General features: G+C 37.9%; 2 protein-coding genes across 2 annotated transcripts; both read left to right on the forward strand.

Annotated features, from left to right (window-relative positions):
- Positions 1-1,138: 1,138 nt before the first annotated feature.
- On the forward strand, positions 1,139-2,052 carry LOC109140240 (myosin-7-like). Its single transcript, XM_027285033.1, has 4 exons — positions 1,139-1,291; positions 1,365-1,460; positions 1,560-1,691; positions 1,945-2,052. The coding sequence occupies exons 1-4, from the start codon at positions 1,139-1,141 to the stop codon at positions 1,960-1,962; spliced, it is 399 nt and encodes a 132-aa protein (XP_027140834.1). The 3' UTR covers positions 1,963-2,052.
- An 8,724-nt stretch (positions 2,053-10,776) lies between these two features.
- LOC104918619 (myosin heavy chain, fast skeletal muscle) lies at positions 10,777-21,259 on the forward strand. Its single transcript, XM_027285160.1, has 39 exons — positions 10,777-10,995; positions 11,154-11,297; positions 11,385-11,541; positions 11,626-11,653; positions 11,743-11,851; positions 11,938-12,030; positions 12,119-12,182; positions 12,292-12,390; positions 12,470-12,577; positions 12,757-12,900; positions 12,986-13,104; positions 13,203-13,352; positions 13,434-13,604; positions 13,698-14,004; positions 14,187-14,263; positions 14,355-14,442; positions 14,528-14,645; positions 14,747-14,870; positions 14,963-15,099; positions 15,190-15,445; positions 15,590-15,832; positions 15,955-16,131; positions 16,218-16,363; positions 16,476-16,566; positions 16,670-17,059; positions 17,210-17,336; positions 17,655-17,773; positions 17,940-18,136; positions 18,230-18,413; positions 18,508-18,673; positions 18,770-18,894; positions 19,060-19,368; positions 19,450-19,653; positions 19,764-19,889; positions 19,974-20,144; positions 20,303-20,407; positions 20,676-20,771; positions 20,861-20,992; positions 21,224-21,259. Exons 1-39 carry the CDS (start codon positions 10,792-10,794, stop codon positions 21,242-21,244), a joined length of 5,826 nt encoding a protein of 1,941 aa, XP_027140961.1. The 5' UTR covers positions 10,777-10,791; the 3' UTR covers positions 21,245-21,259.
- The last annotated feature ends 21 nt before the right edge of the window (positions 21,260-21,280 follow it).

The raw sequence follows: 21,280 nt of genomic DNA on the forward strand, positions 1-21,280 counted from the left end.
TTCATGTGACGGTCTATTTGAGACTGGGAAAATGTGAGGAAAATCCAAACAACAAGTTATAACTTTGTCACAGTGCTTGCCTTGACTGCATTTCAATTATTTTTGTTTTAAAGGAATTTACCTCAAACTGATGAAAAGAGAAAATTTCTTTGTGTGCCAGTCATGTTGTTTGTCAAAATGCAACAAAACAAGTTTTAGCTCGACCACTATCAGTTTTTGATAATTTCATCACTACAATGGTAACAATCTTTTAACATACAAAGCCTAATTAAAAAAATACATTAAGAAGAGTAATATTAAAAAATGAAACATTAAAGCCAAGCAAAGAACCAGTGATACGTCTAAAAGTGTTGTCACATGCTATAGAAAACAGTGTTGTGTGCCTCACCTGACTTTAAGGCCAATCAGTTAAGGGCCAGGGTCTGGAGCTCTTGTTTTTATTACACTGCGAGTCTGCCGTCCCTCAGCACAATGGCCTAACTCAATTGGTCAAGGAATGCTTGTCACCTTTCTGGGTTGGTAGTGAAGTGTACCATGCCGCGAAAGGTATAAGAAGCCAGGGGAATGAGCAAGGGAGAGGAAGGGACAGGGGACAAAGAAGGGGGGGAAACAGGGAACGAAGCGGGGAGCGTGGGGTTGACACAGCGGGAGGTGCGGGCGAACATAGAGACGGCGGACTGAAAGAAAGAAAGCAAGCGAGGCCAAGAGAGAGTATAGAGATAGAGATATTGGAGATAGAGAGAGAGAGATATATAGAGAGATATAGAGATAGAGAGAGTAGAGGATAGGAGGTGGGGAAAACAGTGAGGACTTGTATTTTAAAATTCTTAAAGGAAGCAGGGAAAATAATAGAATGATGATTATATATAAGCTAGAGCCCGAGGTATCGATGATAGCGAGAGAGATAGAGAGAGATTGATCGAGAGCTAGAGTTTGTGTTTGTGGTTTTTTTTTTTCTGGCCTTGTTGAGCTTTGATTTGACAGACATCCTTGAAGATATGACGAAAAATTGGGGCGAGAAGAGATGAGAGCGAGAGATGGGAAATGGACAGAGGAAAAGAGCAGCCACAGGTCATGAGCAAACCTTCATTCAACAAAGTTTTTATTCACAACCCGTACTGCTGTGTAATGATTTTAAATGGGAACGCACTTACATTGTCTCACTGAACTATTCATCACATTACAGGTGCGTGAGCTGGAGGCTGAAGTTGAGGCTGAGCAAAGACGTGGAGCTGATGCTGTTAAAGGAGTGCGCAAATATGAGAGGAGAGTGAAGGAGCTGACCTACCAGGTAACTAATTTCAGTATAAAACAGTACTTTGACATCTCTATTCTCTGTTACTTACAATCTTTCATCTGCGTAGACTGAGGAGGACAAGAAGAATGTGACCAGACTTCAGGATCTGGTGGACAAGCTGCAGCTTAAAGTCAAGGCTTACAAGAGACAGTCTGAGGAGGCTGTAAGTCAACATTTATATTATCAATCGTTTAATTCAGAATAAATAATGCTATCATTGACTTAACTTAACAAAGTCTTTAAAATTCCAATCCCTTTACAGGAAGAGCAGGCCAACACCCACATGTCCAGGCTGAGAAAGGTTCAGCATGAGCTGGAGGAAGCTCAGGAGCGCGCTGACATTGCTGAGTCCCAGGTCAACAAGATGAGAGCTAAGAGCCGTGATGCTGGCAAGGTAATTAATGTGAATCATTATTGTGATCATATTTTACAGAAATGTACTGGTTTAAGATGATTCATGACCTAAATTTATTCTTTATACCATTATTTATTTACTTTACATACTGTAGAGACTGTAGAGACTAATGACAATAACTTGCATAACCACATTAGATAGAAAGCCTAAATGTTGGCAATACATGCTGAATAATAATTATTATTATATCATAAACATTGATTATTAATGTTTTTATTTTCTTTTTTTCCAGTCTGAAAAGGCTGAATAAGAGACAACACCCTTTTGGAGCCTTTTGACAGAGTGCATAAAATATGAACTAACTGTTGAATTGTCTCCTAAATGTCAATAAACTCTATCTTCACAATTGAATAATATTCACTCTGTTTTATTTATTCTCTATTTTGTCTGGTAAAAGTCACAGTGTTCAACAAGCAGTTAGGGGAAGCTGCATCAGTTTATTTGTCTGAGACGTGTGGTTGCTTGGCAGTAGGCTGCTTATCTGGTTAGCTGGGTGGGGATCTTTGAGGCAATTGAGATTCTTTGTCTTTCAGAAATTCTGGTCCTTGTAACTGTTGAAATCTAGATGTAAATAGCCTATTATTATTAATTGACATTTTGATATCTTAGATTTTTAATAAGTAAGCGAGTCTGTGCATGCCTGCTGTAAAAAACGAACGTAGAACCGGGACAAATAAAGTTGCCAAACTGTGAGACGGAGTCATGTCTACTTGAGAGTGCAACATAACCATCCTTTTGACTTCAGGAGTGATTCAATGTTTAATCCTCATGAAGCATCATCTGCAGGATTTTGTTTGGAGTCCACATACTTCCATTGATCCTCCTTTGACAAGTCATCTATTACTGCCAGTCTATTAGCCATAAAAGTGTGAAATCTCTTGTTCTGATTGTAGATGTATTTAAGTACAGACTGACTGTCTGTCCAGAAAATAGATTATTCAAGGTTTAGCTGCAATTCTGAGCGTAGCATTGATCCAGCTAAAGTGGCTCCCGTAAGCTCGAGTCTTGGGATAGTCATTCTTTCACCTCCTCCTTTTGTACACAACTCGCAGAGATTTTTTGTGAGGTTGACAGCTTGTTCCTCTGTTACCACAGATTTTAGGCAGTCATCAACATAAAGGTTTGATTTGATGGTGTCAACTGCCATTATATCAAAATGGTCTTTATTGTCCTCTACAGGTTTTTGCAGTGCAAAATTAGCACAGCTTGGTGAAGACACAGCCCTGAACAGGTGAACTTTCATCCTGTACTGCTCCAAGCTTTGGTTTGTGTTACCTTCTGGCCACCATAGAAATTTTTTTTTCTTCAAGAGTAAGCCTGAGTAAGAGACCACATCAAAATTAAGCTATTCAACAGAGTTCATAAAATATGAACCACATTTTAATTTACCCTGAAACATTTCAATAAACATGATGCATAGTCAATACCATTTGCTCTGTATTTCCTCTATTAAGCTATTGTCTATACTGCAAAATGAGTTCAATGGATTCCATTCTGCATTTTTTAGGAACCAGTAATTTTTGATATTTTTTAAAAATGGATATTTACTTTACTATAAATATTACTTTACTTAACGAATCCACTAAATTATTTTCACTCTATTGTTATTATCATACACACACCTAGGCCTAGTTACAATATTTGCTCAGCCACAAATGGCAATACTAATTAAATCTTATATAGTTAAGTGTACCAAAAAGGCTTGTGACCCAACAACACTGCCTCTCTGGATGTCTGTGTTCTCTAAGTAATGGAAGCTAGGGTTAATACCATCATATTAACAAAATCCAATTCTGATACTATGTCTTGTGTACCAGAAAATTGTACACAAATTGTCATGTATGTTTACAAATCTGTAATATTTGTCGTACACTATTTAGGAAACCTGTTAAACCTGTCTAAAATACATATACAAAAAACAAATTCATTCCTAATTACTGTAATATAAGTATTGGTGTGACATGTTTCTGAAAAGAAGCAATTAAGTTAGTTCAGGCCAATTTAGGAAAATCATCTTTGAAAACATGGAGCTACTGAACAATCATTATTGATGCTATAACATTACCTAACCAAAAATTAAACAAACTACGCTCACTGTTTTCACAGAATCAAAATACACAGTGCCTAACTATACAGCCAAGGAGAAATCATAGACAGCAGATAGCCCATGCTAAAACATCTCTCTGGAGGAGGTACCACTGGACAAATGCCGTTCCACTTTTGATCAGACTATATCACCTTACCCTCTTGGGAAAGATGTACACATGCCAGTTTTAAAATCTGATATTGTTTCATAGCACATTGCACAGCCATATATGTCCATCTTCATCAAGTTAAAAAAAAAAAAATCACAGTAATGTATACAACCGGAATTTCAAATCAAGAAAAAAATAAATAATGACATGAGAGAATTAATTTTAGATAGTTCAGCTTAGAGGCTTCACATACTATACATGCTCCTCTTTTTGACCTTGTTCTATGGTTATGTCTGGCTGGTGGAATAGTTATCAAGCTGCCACTGCACCGTATTTTGATATCTCTCTTTCCTGGCACCCATAGTGTAATAAATACATTCTGTCTTACCAGAGTGTTTTTTATTCATCACATGTACCCTGCAACTGTACACCAGTAACATTCTGACACTCCTCCAAGATTAAGACTTAGCACTGGCTGTGATTAAAATTAAATGGACTTGACTGCCTATCATAAAGTGTGTCAACTGAAGTCTGGTCTTTAAACAAATCTCTGTATTTACTAGCACAAATACTTTACAAACCACACTCTGCACTCTTGTTATTTAGTATTAAGTAAACTGTGAACATTACTGACATACAAGTATGAGTCAGTTAGAGATAAACAGTTAATATTAGGAAATGCATTACTGATGTAATATATTGTAAAGTAAAATTATGTCATTTCCCAGCATCTGTGAAATAACATCTGTGACCATAACACACAAAAAAGAAATTAAGCACTTGAAAATGATGATCACCAGGCTAGCTTGCCTGCTAACATACACTTGAGGGCTAGTTCAGGTGAAGCTATGATTTTGTCATGTTTTTTAGCCAAATAATACACTATGCTATCTTTTAGCCTACCAAATATAGAATATTTTACATGTCCAGCCTTTTTTCTCACTAGCTTCATGTGCCATGACGACAAATCTACTAAATATGCTAGCATAACCTAATTTAGCTAAAAGTTAAATCTGCTTTGGCAGTAATATTTAACAAAGCACATTTGGTAAGGCTGCTCATTGCCACAAGAACTCACCTCTGTTTAAATTATGTATCAAACTGATCCCAGTAAAAAGTAAATACGCTCCAGATAAGCACATGAGGTATCCAGATATGTCCTGAGGTAAATCCTTTATTATATTAATATATATCACTGTAATAGTACACAATCTACTATAATATGTATTGATTATTATTACATATTCCTATTCTTATTTACTGTTGCTTAAAGTAAGAATGGGTCTATTTGAAGCAGCTCAGTTAACACAAATCACTTAGCCTAAAAGAATGTAAATCTGAAACCATTGACAAGTTGCTGTCTGAGATTATGGTGGGACTTAACAGTGAGTCAATGACACTTGTAACTGTGAGACACTCACTGTTATGGAATGACAATGGCTTAATATAAGCTGAAAATCATTTCAGGAATTCAAATACTGTCCTGACACTACTTTCTGGCTAGAGCGCCCAGAGCGAGTGTTCAGAGAGGTCCCAGTATAATTTAATAGGAATCCTAATAGCACTCTAAATTTATGACTAGTCCTACTGGTTGCCAACAAGGCCCATTCATACACATAGTGTTGACTGGCTGAAATTAAATCAGATAAAGGTCACATCTGCCAGCAGCAGATTAATAATAATGACAACAATAATACAAATAATTACATTTCTTTTTACTTAATTTCATTCTGAGAATGAAAGACACATCATCTGGTGGACAACTCTTAACAGATGCCATAAAATATGATCAAACCCATTGTGATTTGTACAAATTGATTTTTCTCCCACCGTACTGTAGGTTTTTCATTCCAAAGCCATACCCAATGCACCGAGGAAGGACAGTTTAGCTTGATGTGAGACAGGTATAGTATGAGGGAGTAGCATCTACCAGGAGTGTTCAGAGGGTGTCACAATGTTTTTTTACAAGGGTTCTTACCATGAAAAAACAACAACAGGATATGAACAAGCATAACTCAAATGCATTCATTCTTTACGTACATGGTACAGTCTTTGAGGAGCAGGGTGGCCCCTAAAAATAAAAGTTCCATTTGAAGGACATGAATGTAACTATATACTGTATACAATGGGGTACATAATGTTACAAACAGGAAAGATTTATTAACATCAGTTAAAGGTGCTCTTGCCTTTGTGGCAACAAACCTTCACAGTCTGCATATAAACACAGGTGTTGTTGGACCTTGGGGCAGATGCTATCTATGATGACACCGCACACTAACTGGTTGTCTTGTGATATATTTTTAGAAGTGGCCACCAAGGCATTTGATATAAAGACAATTTCCTTTGTTTGGGCAGGGCAGTGTCACAGCTGCAGTGATATGCTTACACTGTGCAGAAAAAAAGCTACAGTTTAATAATGTCTTGTGTCTCACTTAATACAGGTGTTATGGTGTTTTGGTCAGTTTCAATTTATGCTTATGGGGACTAATATAACTGTTTATGTTTCACAAAACCATTCCAGTTAACCACTGTGCTCACAAGATAACAAATCACAACAAAACAATCAAATTATTTAAATATAAAGTAAGCTGTGTTGTAATATGCTAATTATCATTATCACTTTACAGATTATTGACAGACAGTCAAAATAGGTTGTCGCTTGCATAAATCCTGAAAATTCAACCTTAAAAAGTGAGCACACTGGATATCCTCTCCTGAAAACATTAAGCCCAACTAAAGCAAACAAAGAAAAATAGACTACCTTTGGTTCTCTACCCAGTCTACCCAGGAGGAGTCGAACACTCTTTTTATACCTTCTCAAGCTCCTCCTTGTTAGACATATTTGGCATGTTATATTTTAGTTCAAGGGCTTAGTGCAGAGGCTCCTATATAAGCATGTACATGACTCAAGGACAAACAAAGGTGAAAATTAAATGGAACAATCTGTCCCCACGTGTGTCCATCTTATTTCCACCTTCTAACTGATTCATACTGAGGTTTACAGTTGACACTTACTTAGGTACATACTTGACACAGTAATACCACATAATTGAAACACAAAATGTGCAATCATAAAAATGTAGGTACTGTAAAATAGAGAGAATCTAAAAGTATCCCCAGCATGTAAATAGTGAAGCTCCATATTAAACTATAGCTAAATGTATGTATGTATGTATGTATGTATATAGCCGTTTTTTATACAGCACTGGTGGCAGTCAAACTGGAGTAACTGTAGCAACTCTGCATACTGAGAACTATTTTTTATAATTGATTAATTATATAATTAACTATTGTATCATTCTGAAGCACAACATAAAAAATAATTAAAAACAGATTTTCTTTTAGGTTACAACAGCAGTAATTAAATGGCAAACCTGGGATGACCCTGTTTAAGTTGACCACTACAAAAATGGTTTAAATACAACTAGAATCAGCTGGTACAATTTACACCAGAGACGAGAGAATACATTAGGGGCCCCATGTGTACTCCGAGCTCTGTATTTAAGGTGGCAAAGCACATAGCCATGTATACTATCTGTAACAAACTTGACATTTTAGAAACTTGCTACTGAGGAATCTAATGGAAGGACAGACTCATCTTTATATGATACGTGTTGACGTGTTGTCAGAATCATTTCCTTTTGTTGTGCAAAAATAGCACCTAATGTATTTAAGCACACCAAGGCTGTCCTCAAACAAGCTGTCTAGAAAGTGTCTGAAGACCTGACTTCATGCTTGTCACATGCTATTCAGGTTAGCTGAAAAAAACTGATGACCTTTGACCAGATTTTAATAGTTTGTGTGCGACACATGTTTGCACAATAGCCCACCTACTTATTGAGGTCACAGGGGGAAAATATAAGTACAGTAGCTAAAATACAACTTCACTCAACCACCTTAAATAATACATCAAATTCTTTGGTAAAAGTACAGATTTATTTTCCCACACTTGATATATATTCAACTTTTAAGGCACACTAATGGTGGATACACTTTTGATTCATGGTACTATTACAGTTCTGGAATCTCCCACATCTTGTTTATTGGCACAAGACTTATTTAGGGTTTTATGCCAGCACAGATGGCAACTGTTCATCCACTCCATTCCAAGGCGATATGTAATCCCTGCTCAGGTTTTGTGGAATGGCGCTCAGCCTCAGTTTTATTTCAGACATCTGAAATGTGTGGTTCTCCTGCAACTCTATACCAGTGACATTTACATGCTTCTCCAGCACCACAGCCTGTGCTTGCTATACCATAAACAACTAAGATTATAATTATTAACACAGAAGATGATAAAGAAAATGACATTTTATTATTGAAAGAAGATATAACTTCCATAATGCATATTCTATACGTACAGTTACTGTTACCTACTGTTTTGTTTTGTTTTTTTCTTATTTCGATTTTATTTTATTTCAATTTCTTTTTTCATTTGCATGCTTTATTTGTTTGGTTGTTTGTTTTCTTTTGATTTATTATTATTATTAAGTATTTATTTTGGGGGGTCTGAAGGAACCCAATATATATATATTGTTTGAGAGAGATGCCCCATGTGTACTCTGAGCTTGTATTTAAGGTGGCCAAAGCACATAGCCATGTATACTATCTGTAACAAACTTGACATTTTAGAAACTTGCTACTGAGGAATCTAATGGAGGACAGACTCATCTTTATATGATACGTGTTGACGTGTTGTCAGAATCATTTCCTTTTGTTGTGCAAAATAGCACCTAAGTATTTAAGCACACCGCTGTCCTCAAACAAGCTGTCTAGAAAGTGTCGAAGACCTGACTTCATGCTTGTCACATGCATTCAGGTTAGCTGAAAAAAAACTGATGCCTTGACCAGATTAATGTTGTGTGCGACACGTTTGCACAATAGCCCACCTACTTATTGAGGTCACAGGGGAAAAATATAAGTACATAGCTAAAATACAACTTCACTCAACCACCTTAAATAATACATCAATTCTTTGGTAAAAGTACAGATTTATTTTCCCACACTTGATATATATTCAACTTTTAAGGCACACTAATGGTGGATACACTTTTGATTCATGGTACTATTACAGTTCTGGAATCTCCCACATCTGTTTATTGGCACAAGACTTATTTAGGGTTTTATGCCAGCACAGATGGCAACTGTTCATCCACTCCATTCCAAGGCGATAGTATCCCTGCTCAGGTTTTGTGGAATGGCGCTCAGCCTCCAGTTTTATTTCAGACATCTGAAAGTGTGGTTCTCCTGCAACTCATACCAGTGACATTTACATGCCTCCAGCACCACAGCCTGTGCTTGCTATACCATAAACAACTAAGATTATAATTATTAACACAGAAGATGATAAAGAAAATGACATTTTATTATGAAAGAGATATAACTTCCATAATGCTATTCTATACGTCAGTTACTGTTACCTACTGTTTTGTTTGTTTTTTTCTTATATATATCATATATATATATATATATATATTTTATACTATATATATATATAATATATATATATATATATACTATATATATGTGTGTGTTTGTGTGTTGTGTGTGTGTGTGTTGTGTGTGTGTGTGTGTGTGTGTGTGTGTGTGTACTATTATGTTTGCATAGTGCTGGTTATTGTACACTCTTTGAAATAAAAAATAAATAGAAAGAAGAAGAAAAGAAAGAAGCAGCAAGCTCAATACATCCCATACATCAATGGCAAAATACATCAAATATTAAATTGTTGACTGTTGTTTGATGACATACACCATTATTAAAATAATAATAAAAAATTTATACAATTTATAATACATTTTAAACAGGGAAACATGAAGCTCTGAGTCCTATTTCTGTATCTGTGGCCTTGAATAGAGTCGTTCTGACCCTTTGGAGTACCAAATGTGTGACATGTGAATGTCTTGCAACACCAGTGACATTTGAGTGCTTCCCCACGCTGACAACATATAATCATAATTATTAGATCCACACTTCCATATTTTTTCAGCAATTAAGAAAATACAATTATGAAAGTAAAATGTAATCATGAAAGGTTGAGGAAAAAATATGATCAATCTATATTTACATATATTTGAACGAGTGTAAGAACCATCATTTTTAACCCAGTTTAGGACTTAAAAGGAGTTAAGGAGTATAGGAGTTAAAACTTAACATTGATCTGATGTATTATCTGCGTATGTATTAATAGATGTGCAACATGCAGTAAGTTAAAATATAACATGTTGACTAATATATGTAACATTAGGTTATTACTAATAATCACTGTTTTTAGACCACTTTAACATATTTTTTATGCTTTTTGACCCTTTGTTTTGAGCACAGGAAAAAATATCTACTGCAACAATGTGGGTACAAGGCAATATCAATCATTGTAAATGTCAATGTCACAGGATTAAGGGCAACACGACAAGAATGCATGACCAAACTGAGCATGACACACCTACTGAGAAGACAGTCCTCCCTCTATAAAAGAGGCTGTATGGACTTAGTTGATAACTGGTACGCCTCCAACTCCGGTAGGGTATATCAACTTTGACTGATTGTTAAGTAATTGGTCAATTATACCTTTGCAAAGGCAGTTTTAAGCATAGTTATTATTTTTTATTTATTTCCACTAGGTATGTCTTATACAAATGTGATGCCAAAATAGTACATGTTTAAATAAATATGTTTCTCTATAGATTTATGTACACATATCTTTATTATTATCTTTATTAATAGGATCAGAACAGACCTGACTGTATTTCATCTTCTTGGGACCAAAGGAGGTAAATTATAGTTTATTTCAGGCAATATCCACAATTTAAAAACACACCTTATCTGATTGGCAGTTACTTGAATGTTGTATGACCTCTTCCTATTTTCAGTCACTTAAGGTGCCATCATGAGCACAGACGCAGAGATGGAGGCCTATGGCCCTGCGGCCATTTATCTCCGGAAGCCTGAGAAGGAGAGGATTGAGGCTCAGAACACTCCATTTGATGCCAAAACAGCCTTCTTTGTGACTGATAATGATGACATGTATGTAAAGGCTAAACTCGTCAAAAGAGAGGGTGGCAAAGCCACAGTTGAGACACTGGGAGGAAAGGTAGGTGTAATGATGCCTGAAATGAATGAATATTCGCTTTTCTACTTTACAGACTCAGCAGAAGAAAATGATTAATTTTCTCACACTATGAGACTATGGCTATCTTAGTAAATATTGAATTATATTTTTTATATATATTTATGATACTTCGTTTTCAGACTGTCACTGTAAAAGAGGATGACATCCTTCCCATGAACCCTCCTAAGTACGATAAAATTGAAGACATGGCGATGATGACCCATCTCAATGAACCTGCTGTGCTATATAACCTCAAAGAGCGTTTTGCATCATGGATGATCTACGTAAGCTACAATCGTATATTATAAAGTGCTTGTATCTGTAAAGCCTGTGCATCAAATGCATTAATGTTTCTCTCTTGGGTGCTACAGACTTACTCTGGCCTGTTCTGTGTCGTCGTGAACCCCTACAAGTGGCTTCCTGTGTACGACGCTCAGGTTGTTGGGGCATATAGAGGCAAGAAGAGGATTGAAGCTCCACCCCACATCTTCTCCATCTCTGACAATGCCTATCAGTTCATGCTCACTGGTAAGATTTCATTCACCAGAGAATGTGAGAGAATGAAGAATCTCAAGTATAGGTTTAACTTGAGTGTGTATGCTTACATTTCAGATCGTGAGAACCAGTCTGTTCTCATCACGTGAGTGTAACACAATTTGTCTAGACAATTCTTTAAAAACTTTGTGATTATCTTGCTAAGTAAGTAAAGGTTATCCTTTATTTCTCCAGTGGAGAATCCGGTGCAGGAAAGACTGTCAACACCAAGCGTGTCATCCAGTACTTTGCAACAATTGCAGTGGCTGGAGGTAGCAAGAAAGTGGAGAGTAGCAAAATACAGGTAAAATTGGTTACCCGCTAAAAATCTTCGCCACAGTTGATTGTTGTTAAATTATTCTATACAGCCTCTTTTTTGTCTCATTGTAGGGTTCGCTGGAAGATCAAATCATTGCAGCCAACCCTCTGCTGGAGGCCTATGGTAATGCCAAGACTGTGAGGAATGACAACTCCTCTCGTTTTGTAAGTATTCATAACATGTGCCTTTACATAACTGTATGTATATACTTAATTATAATAAAAATGACATTTTATTTTTATAAATATTTAGGGTAAATTTATCAGAATCCACTTTGGCTCTAGTGGAAAGCTGGCCTCAGCTGATATTGAAACATGTAAGTTCTGCTTATATGTCTTTTGTATTTAGTGACATTGGCAATATTAGTAATGTACAAATATTGTGTCTCGAATTGTTTGCTGAACATTCATCATGAATTCTCACAGATCTGCTGGAGAAGTCACGTGTCACCTTCCAGTTGTCTGCTGAAAGAAGTTACCATATCTTCTATCAGCTAATGACTGGGCACAAGCCTGAGCTCCTGGGTATGAAATAACACAATAGAGAAATAATTACAGAACAATATGTATGTGCCACTTATACATTTCCTTTGCTTTCTCACAGAGGCCCTTCTAATCACCACCAACCCCTATGACTACCCAATGATCAGTCAGGGTGAAATCACCGTCAAGAGCATCAATGATGTGGAGGAGTTCATTGCAACTGATGTAAGTTGGTAGTAATTTATGTATATTTAGAATAATAATTATATAATAAGAAAAATTGACATTATCATATCAAATTATCATAATCATATCAACAACAATAATAATAATGTAGAATTAAAAAAAAAAATCTCTGTGAATGAATTGCAGACTGCTATTGACATCTTGGGCTTCACTGCTGAGGAGAAACTACTGCTATTGACATCTTGGGCTTCACTGCTGAGGAGAAACTGGGCATCTACAAGCTGACTGGAGCTGTGATGCATCATGGCAACATGAAATTCAAGCAGAAGCAGCGCGAGGAGCAGGCTGAACCTGATGGCACCGAGGGTAACTGCTAAAATAATACAGTCTCTGGCGTGTAAAATACTACACAAGTTCATGTATAATGAGTACTTGTGTTTTTCTCCATCAGTGGCTGACAAAATCGCTTACCTCATGGGCCTGAACTCAGCTGATATGCTGAAAGCTCTGTGCTACCCAAGAGTCAAGGTCGGAAATGAGATGGTCACCAAAGGTCAGACCGTGACACAGGTAATGACATTAATTTTATGTTGGTAAAATCTTGAGAAATATTTGCATTTTAATGTGAATATTATTCTGAAAAATAACACTAAAATCCTTATTTGTAGGTCAACAATGCTGTCAGTGCCCTGTGCAAGTCAGTCTATGAGAAAATGTTCTTGTGGATGGTCATCCGTATCAATGAGATGCTTGACACAAAGCAGCCAAGACAGTTCTTCATTGGAGTGTTGGATATCGCTGGATTTGAGATCTTTGATGTAAGTAATTAGAAGAACATTTCAGTTGCATCACGTCATCATTGTTTTTCCATGAGACTGATTATATTTCCAAAATTACAGTTCAACAGCTTGGAGCAACTCTGCATCAACTTCACTAATGAGAAACTGCAACAGTTCTTCAACCACCACATGTTCGTTCTGGAGCAAGAGGAGTACAAAAAAGAAGGCATTGACTGGGAGTTCATTGACTTTGGTATGGACTTGGCTGCCTGCATTGAGCTTATTGAAAAGGTGAGACAAATCTGCCATGTAGAACTGAAATCCTGTTTTCTGAGTGCATGCTAAATTGCTGATTGTTTTTAATATGATATAATTCCCCTTCAGCCAATGGGCATCTTCTCCATCCTTGAAGAGGAGTGCATGTTCCCCAAGGCCACAGACAGTTCTTTCAAGAACAAGCTGCATGATCAGCATCTTGGTAAGACCAAGGCCTTTGAGAAGCCTAAGCCTGCAAAGGGCAAGGCTGAAGCTCACTTCTCCCTGGTTCATTATGCTGGTACTGTGGACTACAATATCAATGGCTGGCTGGACAAGAACAAGGACCCACTGAACGACTCAGTTGTTCAGCTTTACCAGAAGTCTGCAAACAAACTGTTGGCCATGCTGTATGCATCTCATTCTTCAGGTGAAGGTAAGAAACATTATAACTCCTGAATGACAATTCAGTTACTTATTTAATTAAATCATTTGGTTTCCTTTAGAAAAAAAACCCTGAACAATAAATAAAGAGTTAATTATTTGCTGGCAATATAGTTAAAAAAACAAAACAGATTCTGCTGCTCCATTAATTAAATCCAATGTTTTGCAAACCAGAGGCTGCTGGTGGTGGCGGAAAGAAGGGTGGCAAGAAGAAGGGTGGTTCCTTCCAGACTGTGTCTGCTCTTTTCAGAGTATGTATTATTTCACATTCTTTTATAACAATTAAAACCTCATACACCTTATAATAATCATGACCTTGTATCTTGTGCTGCTCATCCACAGGAGAACTTGGGCAAGTTGATGACCAACTTGAGGAGCACTCACCCTCATTTTGTCCGTTGCTTGATTCCTAATGAATCAAAGACTCCAGGTAAGAAGTCCATAACCTAGTTTTGTGCACTATTTCTAAAATGATAATGCAAGGAAATGTAATGCAATAAGTTTGAAATGTTCAGGTCTTATGGAGAACCACTTGGTCATCCACCAACTGAGGTGTAACGGAGTGCTGGAGGGCATCAGAATCTGCAGAAAGGGCTTCCCCAGCAGAATCCTCTATGCTGACTTCAAGCAGAGGTGATTTGTCAATATAAGCAATTTAAGTTTATTTCAGCTGAGTTATTATGATATAAAACACTATGAAAGTGAGAGGTTAACAACATAATTTTATCTTGAAGATACAAAGTATTGAATGCAAGTGTCATCCCTGAGGGACAGTTCATTGACAACAAGAAAGCTTCAGAGAAGCTGCTGGGCTCCATTGACGTGGACCACACTCAGTATAAATTTGGGCACACAAAGGTACATTTCTAAGGACAATATCAATAACTATGGCATGTCGTGCTGTGGACATTTGTACTGATGACTCCTTTCACTTTCACTTAACAACATAGGTGTTCTTCAAAGCTGGTCTGCTGGGTACCCTGGAGGAGATGAGAGATGAAAAACTGGCTACACTTGTGACCATGACTCAGGCTCTCTGCAGAGGATACCTCATGAGGAAAGAGTTTGTTAAAATGATGGAGAGGAGGTAGGATTATCATACAATATACAGAATTGAAATTACTGTGTCATGCTAAACAACAGCTATATAATGCACTAACTGGTGTTATTTTATTAGAGATGCAATCTTCACCGTCCAGTACAACATCCGTTCATTCATGAATGTGAAGAACTGGCCATGGATGCATCTGTACTTTAAGATCAAGCCTCTTTTGAAGAGTGCTGAGACTGAGAAGGAGCTAGCTCAGATGAAAGAGAACTATGGCAAAATGCAAACAGACCTGGCTACTGCCCTGGCCAAGAAGAAGGAACTGGAAGAGAAGATGGTTTCCTTGCTGCAGGAGAAGAATGACCTGCAACTCCAAGTAGCATCTGTGAGTAGAGTTCAAAAGTAGACATGTTGTATTTACTGAATAATTCAACTATGTGTCTGTCAGATTTTATTCAGATGTTTTACTTTACCAAAGCAATGCACTAATCATAATTTCTGAAATATATAATATGCATATTTTTAATAGGAAGGTGAGCACCTCTCTGATGCTGAGGAAAGATGTGAAGGGCTCATTAAGAGCAAGATCCAGCTCGAGGCTAAACTCAAAGAGACAACTGAGAGACTGGAGGATGAAGAGGAAATGAATGCTGAGCTGACAGCCAAGAAGAGGAAGCTGGAGGATGAATGCTCTGAGCTAAAGAAAGACATTGATGACTTGGAGCTCACCTTGGCTAAAGTGGAGAAGGAGAAACATGCCACAGAAAACAAGGTTCACAAAACTTGAAATATACTCTGATACAAAATGACAAAATGATTCTTCCCATATTTAAAATATGTATGATATTGATATTAATTGATATATAAATGTATGTACCATTCTTCTTTTTTCAGGTGAAAAACCTGACAGAGGAGATGGCATCTCAAGATGAGTCCATTGCCAAGTTGACCAAGGAGAAGAAAGCCCTCCAAGAAGCCCACCAGCAAACACTTGATGATCTCCAGGCAGAGGAAGACAAAGTCAACACTCTGACCAAGGCCAAGACAAAGCTGGAACAGCAAGTGGATGATGTAAGAAAACATTGCTTTTGAAGTTATTAGCTGTATAAATCAACTGATGTTCCATTGTACAAATACAAAACCTTTGATCCTAAAAGCTTGAGGGATCACTGGAGCAAGAGAAGAAGCTCCGCATGGATCTTGAGAGAGCCAAGAGGAAGCTTGAGGGAGATCTGAAACTGGCTCAGGAATCCATAATGGATCTGGAGAATGACAAACAGCAATCTGATGAGAAAATCAAGAAGTATGTTTTTTGTTTGTTCTAGTTAATTCATCCTCTTTTCAGTATCGCATACATTGTACTCAACAATAGTACAAACTATGACAGTGAATGCTTTTTTGGTATCCCCATCAAGGAAAGACTTTGAGATTAGCCAGCTCCTCAGCAAGATTGAGGATGAACAGTCTCTTGGTGCTCAGCTTCAGAAGAAGATCAAGGAGCTCCAGGTAACGTATTTCACATGAATAGTAAATTCAGTGAATCAAAACCAACATGTTTGAGTATGTTTCAGTTAATATGCCTTTTTGATATTATTGTCAACAAATCTAGGCTCGTATTGAGGAGCTGGAAGAAGAGATTGAGGCTGAGAGGGCTGCTCGGGCTAAGGTTGAGAAGCAGAGGGCTGACCTCTCCAGGGAGCTTGAAGAGATCAGTGAGAGGCTTGAGGAAGCTGGTGGAGCAACAGCTGCTCAGATTGAGATGAACAAGAAGCGTGAAGCTGAGTTCCAGAAGCTGCGTCGTGATCTTGAAGAGTCAACCCTGCAGCATGAAGCCACTGCAGCAGCTCTTCGCAAGAAGCAGGCTGACAGTGTTGCAGAGCTGGGAGAGCAGATCGACAACCTCCAGCGTGTCAAGCAGAAGCTAGAGAAGGAGAAGAGCGAGTACAAGATGGAGATTGATGACCTCTCCAGCAACATGGAGAACATTGCTAAAGCAAAGGTATCCACTGTTTATTCAGGAAAACACAATTACATAAAATTTCAGGAAATACCCAAATAAATAAAAGTAGAGAATAAATACAGAATATGAATGATCAGTAAATTCCATGTTGACTGTATTTGAGTTATGTTAAATACATGCCAATTACAGGCCAATCTGGAGAAAATGTGCCGAACTCTTGAAGACCAGTTGAGTGAAATCAAGTCCAAAAATGACGAGAATGTTCGGCAGCTAAATGACCTGAGTGCGCAGAGGGCAAGACTTCAAACAGAGAACGGTGTGTATCCACAGACGTAAAATGTGTAACATCGATACTAATTAGTCTCTAATTTTATTAATTAATTCAGATAGGAATTTTTTATTTCAGTAATTTATCTTTAGATGATGTAATGAAATGTATAGCTATTGAGGTCACATGTTCATGTATTGTATATTGTCCTACCTAAAGAGATCTGACAAACCAGTATGTATAATTTGTCTCTCACATTTGTGTTGCACTATAACTCTAAATAATTTGTTTTCTTTTTAATTAAAAGCACTTGCTGGTAATATTTCAGCTTTGAAAGAAATCTTATTCTTAAGCTTATTCATTCAGGTGAGTTTTCTCGCCAGCTTGAGGAGAAGGAAGCTCTTATTTCCCAGCTCACCAGAGGCAAGCAGGCTTTCACTCAACAGATTGAAGAGCTTAAGAGACACATTGAGGAGGAAGTAAAGGTATGAGATCTTGTATTTATAATGTCCACTAATGTAACGTGTGCTTGGGTTGTCAATTTATTATGCGGTATGAGGTTTCTGTGATAACTCAGGCATGACTGGTTTGAGTTGAACAAAACCCTCCTCAATTGGGAAGATTTCCTTGCTTCTTTTGCTGAATTTATAGGCCAAGAACGCCCTGGCTCATGGTGTTCAGTCAGCCCGCCATGACTGTGATCTGCTCAGAGAGCAGTTTGAGGAGGAGCAGGAGGCGAAGGCTGAGCTGCAGCGAGGAATGTCCAAGGCCAACAGTGAGGTGGCTCAATGGAGATCCAAATATGAGACTGATGCTATCCAGCGCACCGAGGAGCTGGAGGAGGCAAAGTATATAAAATCTTCTTCTTTTTCAAAAACATTTTTAATTGAGTATTTTACCACTTCACACTGTAAATTAAATTTTAAAAAATCCAACTACAGGAAAAAGCTTGCCCAGCGTCTGCAGGATGCTGAGGAATCCATTGAGGCAGTGAACTCAAAGTGTGCCTCACTGGAGAAGACCAAGCAGAGGTTGCAGAACGAGGTGGAGGACCTCATGACTGATGTGGAGAGAGCTAATGGTCTGGCTGCCAACCTTGACAAGAAGCAGAGGAATTTTGATAAGGTAACAGAAAACAGGACCATGTCAATCACAAACATAACATATATAATATATTCTATTTTAAGACATCATATCTTTCATTAATACATTTTTCCAGGTCCTGGCAGAATGGAAACAGAAGTATGAGGAGAGCCAGGCAGAGTTGGAAGGAGCTCAGAAGGAGGCTCGCTCTCTCAGCACTGAATTGTTCAAGATGAAGAACTCGTATGAAGAGGCTCTGGATCATCTGGAGACCATGAAGAGAGAGAACAAGAACCTGCAGCGTAAATCAACTGCTATTTACATGAAAGGCAAATAATATCTGATTACCAGTTGTGATGAATCTAAGAATGTTTATACTTTTTGTATTCACTCTACAGAGGAGATCTCAGACCTGACTGAACAGATTGGCGAGACTGGAAAAAGCATCCATGAACTGGAAAAAGCCAAGAAGGCTGTAGAAAGTGAGAAGGCTGAAATTCAAACTGCTCTGGAAGAGGCAGAGGTAATATCTTTTATATTTCTTTGGCTTGCAATAATAATAATTGCTAATCCAATAAATAATTTATTGGTGCTCTATGCATTAGACAAAACTAATTTAAAATATGTTTTGCCAGAACAGTAATTTTGGTACATAGCTATACTTTATTTTTTATTATTTGTCTTGCAGGGTACACTGGAGCATGAGGAGTCCAAGATTCTCCGTGTTCAGCTTGAACTCAATCAGATCAAAGGTGAGGTTGACAGGAAGCTGTCAGAGAAGGATGAGGAGATGGAGCAGATCAAGAGGAACAGCCAGAGGGTGATTGACTCCATGCAGAGCAATCTTGATTCTGAGGTCAGGAGCAGGAATGATGCCCTGAGAGTCAAGAAGAAGATGGAGGGTGACTTGAATGAGATGGAGATTCAGCTGAGCCATGCCAACAGGCAGGCTGCTGAGTCCCAGAAACAACTGAGGACCGTCCAGGGACAGCTCAAGGTGAGGATTTTATTAGTATTTAGGGGGAAAACAATAGAAAGAGTACAGACAGTTCATTATGTTTTTTTCTTTTGTTGTCAGGATGCCCAACTGCATCTTGATGATGCTCTCAGAGCACAGGAAGACATGAAGGAGCAGGTTACCATGGTGGAGCGCAGAAATGGCCTGATGCTGGCTGAGATTGAGGAGCTCAGAGCTGCTCTGGAGCAGACAGAGAGAGGACGCAAAGTGGCTGAGCAGGAGTTGGTTGATGCCAGTGAGCGTGTTGGTCTGCTTCACTCTCAGGTTTGTTCTCATTAACTCACAAAAAATGTCTTTACATATAATAAACATACATATGGGCTTTGTTAATAAATAACAAACTAATAAATTAAATGTGACTTTTTAATATTTAGAACACCAGTCTAATGAACACCAAGAAGAAGATGGAATCTGACCTCGTCCAGGTTCAGGGTGAAGTGGATGATGCTGTTCAGGAAGCACGAAATGCTGAAGATAAAGCCAAAAAGGCTATCACTGATGTGAGTTCACAGCTCCCCCTCTGGTATTTACAGAAATACTCTACTATCATGCACTGATAATAATATGTTTCGAATAATTTTAAGGCTGCCATGATGGCTGAGGAGCTGAAGAAAGAGCAGGACACCAGTGCTCACCTGGAGAGGATGAAGAAGAACCTGGAGGTCACAGTCAAGGACCTGCAGCACCGTCTGGATGAGGCTGAGAACCTCGCCATGAAGGGTGGCAAGAAGCAGCTCCAGAAACTGGAGTCCAGGGTATGACCTGCATGTAGTATAAATGCTTGTTTTGGAATGTACATCAGATGTTTAATGAGTCGAATAAATTCACATGTATTTCCCTGCTTTGTATCACTCTACTAAAATTATTTTATAAAATGTTGGTTAATTAATGATTAATATTCATCACATTACAGGTGCGTGAGCTGGAGGCTGAAGTTGAGGCTGAGCAAAGACGTGGAGCTGATGCTGTTAAAGGAGTGCGCAAATATGAGAGGAGAGTGAAGGAGCTGACCTACCAGGTAACTAATTTCAGTATAAAACAACAATAACGACATTCTAATTCCAGTGGTGGGAAGTTTACATTTACCTAAGCCAGGACTTTGGGTGTGTACTGGATTTAAGTTTTTACAGACTACAAAAAAGTAGCTAGCTTTTGTTCCAAATTGACATTACAATACTGCTTGTACTTAAATCCACCAGTTATAACAAATCATAGATACATAATAAAGTAAAGCATCTATATTATCTTAACTATAACTCCTTGATTTTGTTTTAACATCTGTACAGACTGAGGAGGACAAGAAGAATGTGACCAGACTTCAGGATCTGGTGGACAAGCTGCAGCTCAAAGTCAAGGCTTACAAGAGACAGTCTGAGGAGGCTGTAAGTGAACTACATTAATGTGACTAATCATACAGTTTAGTAGTTAATAGAATCACAATTAACAACTAAATTAACCGACTCCTTCACAGGAGGAACAGGCCAACACTCACATGTCCAAGCTCAGGAAGGTTCAGCATGAGCTGGAGGAAGCTCAGGAGCGTGCTGACATCGCTGAGTCCCAGGTCAACAAGCTGAGAGCCAAGAGCCGTGACGCTGGCAAGGTAACTTCATCATTCTCTTTCACTTCATCATGTATTAACCATATGCTTATACTTCACCTAAATAAATGAGATTTTTTACATTACAACATCTTTCTGTAAGAGTATTGAAACCTTAGCTCTTGTTTTGTCATTTCATAAAATGCTGCATCGCTTTTTCCACCAATAAATACTGAATGTTATTGTATTCCTACAAGCACTGCCTATAAGCAATAATTATCTCTTTTCTTTCAGGGAAGTGATGCTGCTGAATGAAAAACAAGATCCAGCTGTGGCATTTCAATAGTTCAT

Source organism: Larimichthys crocea, chromosome XII (assembly GCF_000972845.2).
Source record: "Larimichthys crocea isolate SSNF chromosome XII, L_crocea_2.0, whole genome shotgun sequence".
Taxonomy (NCBI): Eukaryota; Metazoa; Chordata; class Actinopteri; family Sciaenidae; genus Larimichthys; species Larimichthys crocea.

Excerpts from the sequence above, each read along its gene's own strand:
- LOC104918619 (XM_027285160.1), top strand. The coding sequence starts at position 10,792 with ATGAGCACAGACGCAGAGATGGAGGCCTATGGCCCTGCGGCCATTTAT. Across the intron at positions 14,005-14,186 it reads ATCTCATTCTTCAGGTGAAG|AGGCTGCTGGTGGTGGCGGA; the intron begins GTAAGAAACATT and ends TTTGCAAACCAG. Across the intron at positions 16,567-16,669 it reads AGAAGATCAAGGAGCTCCAG|GCTCGTATTGAGGAGCTGGA; the intron begins GTAACGTATTTC and ends CAACAAATCTAG.
- LOC109140240 (XM_027285033.1), top strand. The coding sequence starts at position 1,139 with ATGGGAACGCACTTACATTGTCTCACTGAACTATTCATCACATTACAG. Across the intron at positions 1,292-1,364 it reads TGAAGGAGCTGACCTACCAG|ACTGAGGAGGACAAGAAGAA; the intron begins GTAACTAATTTC and ends TCATCTGCGTAG. Across the intron at positions 1,461-1,559 it reads AGAGACAGTCTGAGGAGGCT|GAAGAGCAGGCCAACACCCA; the intron begins GTAAGTCAACAT and ends ATCCCTTTACAG.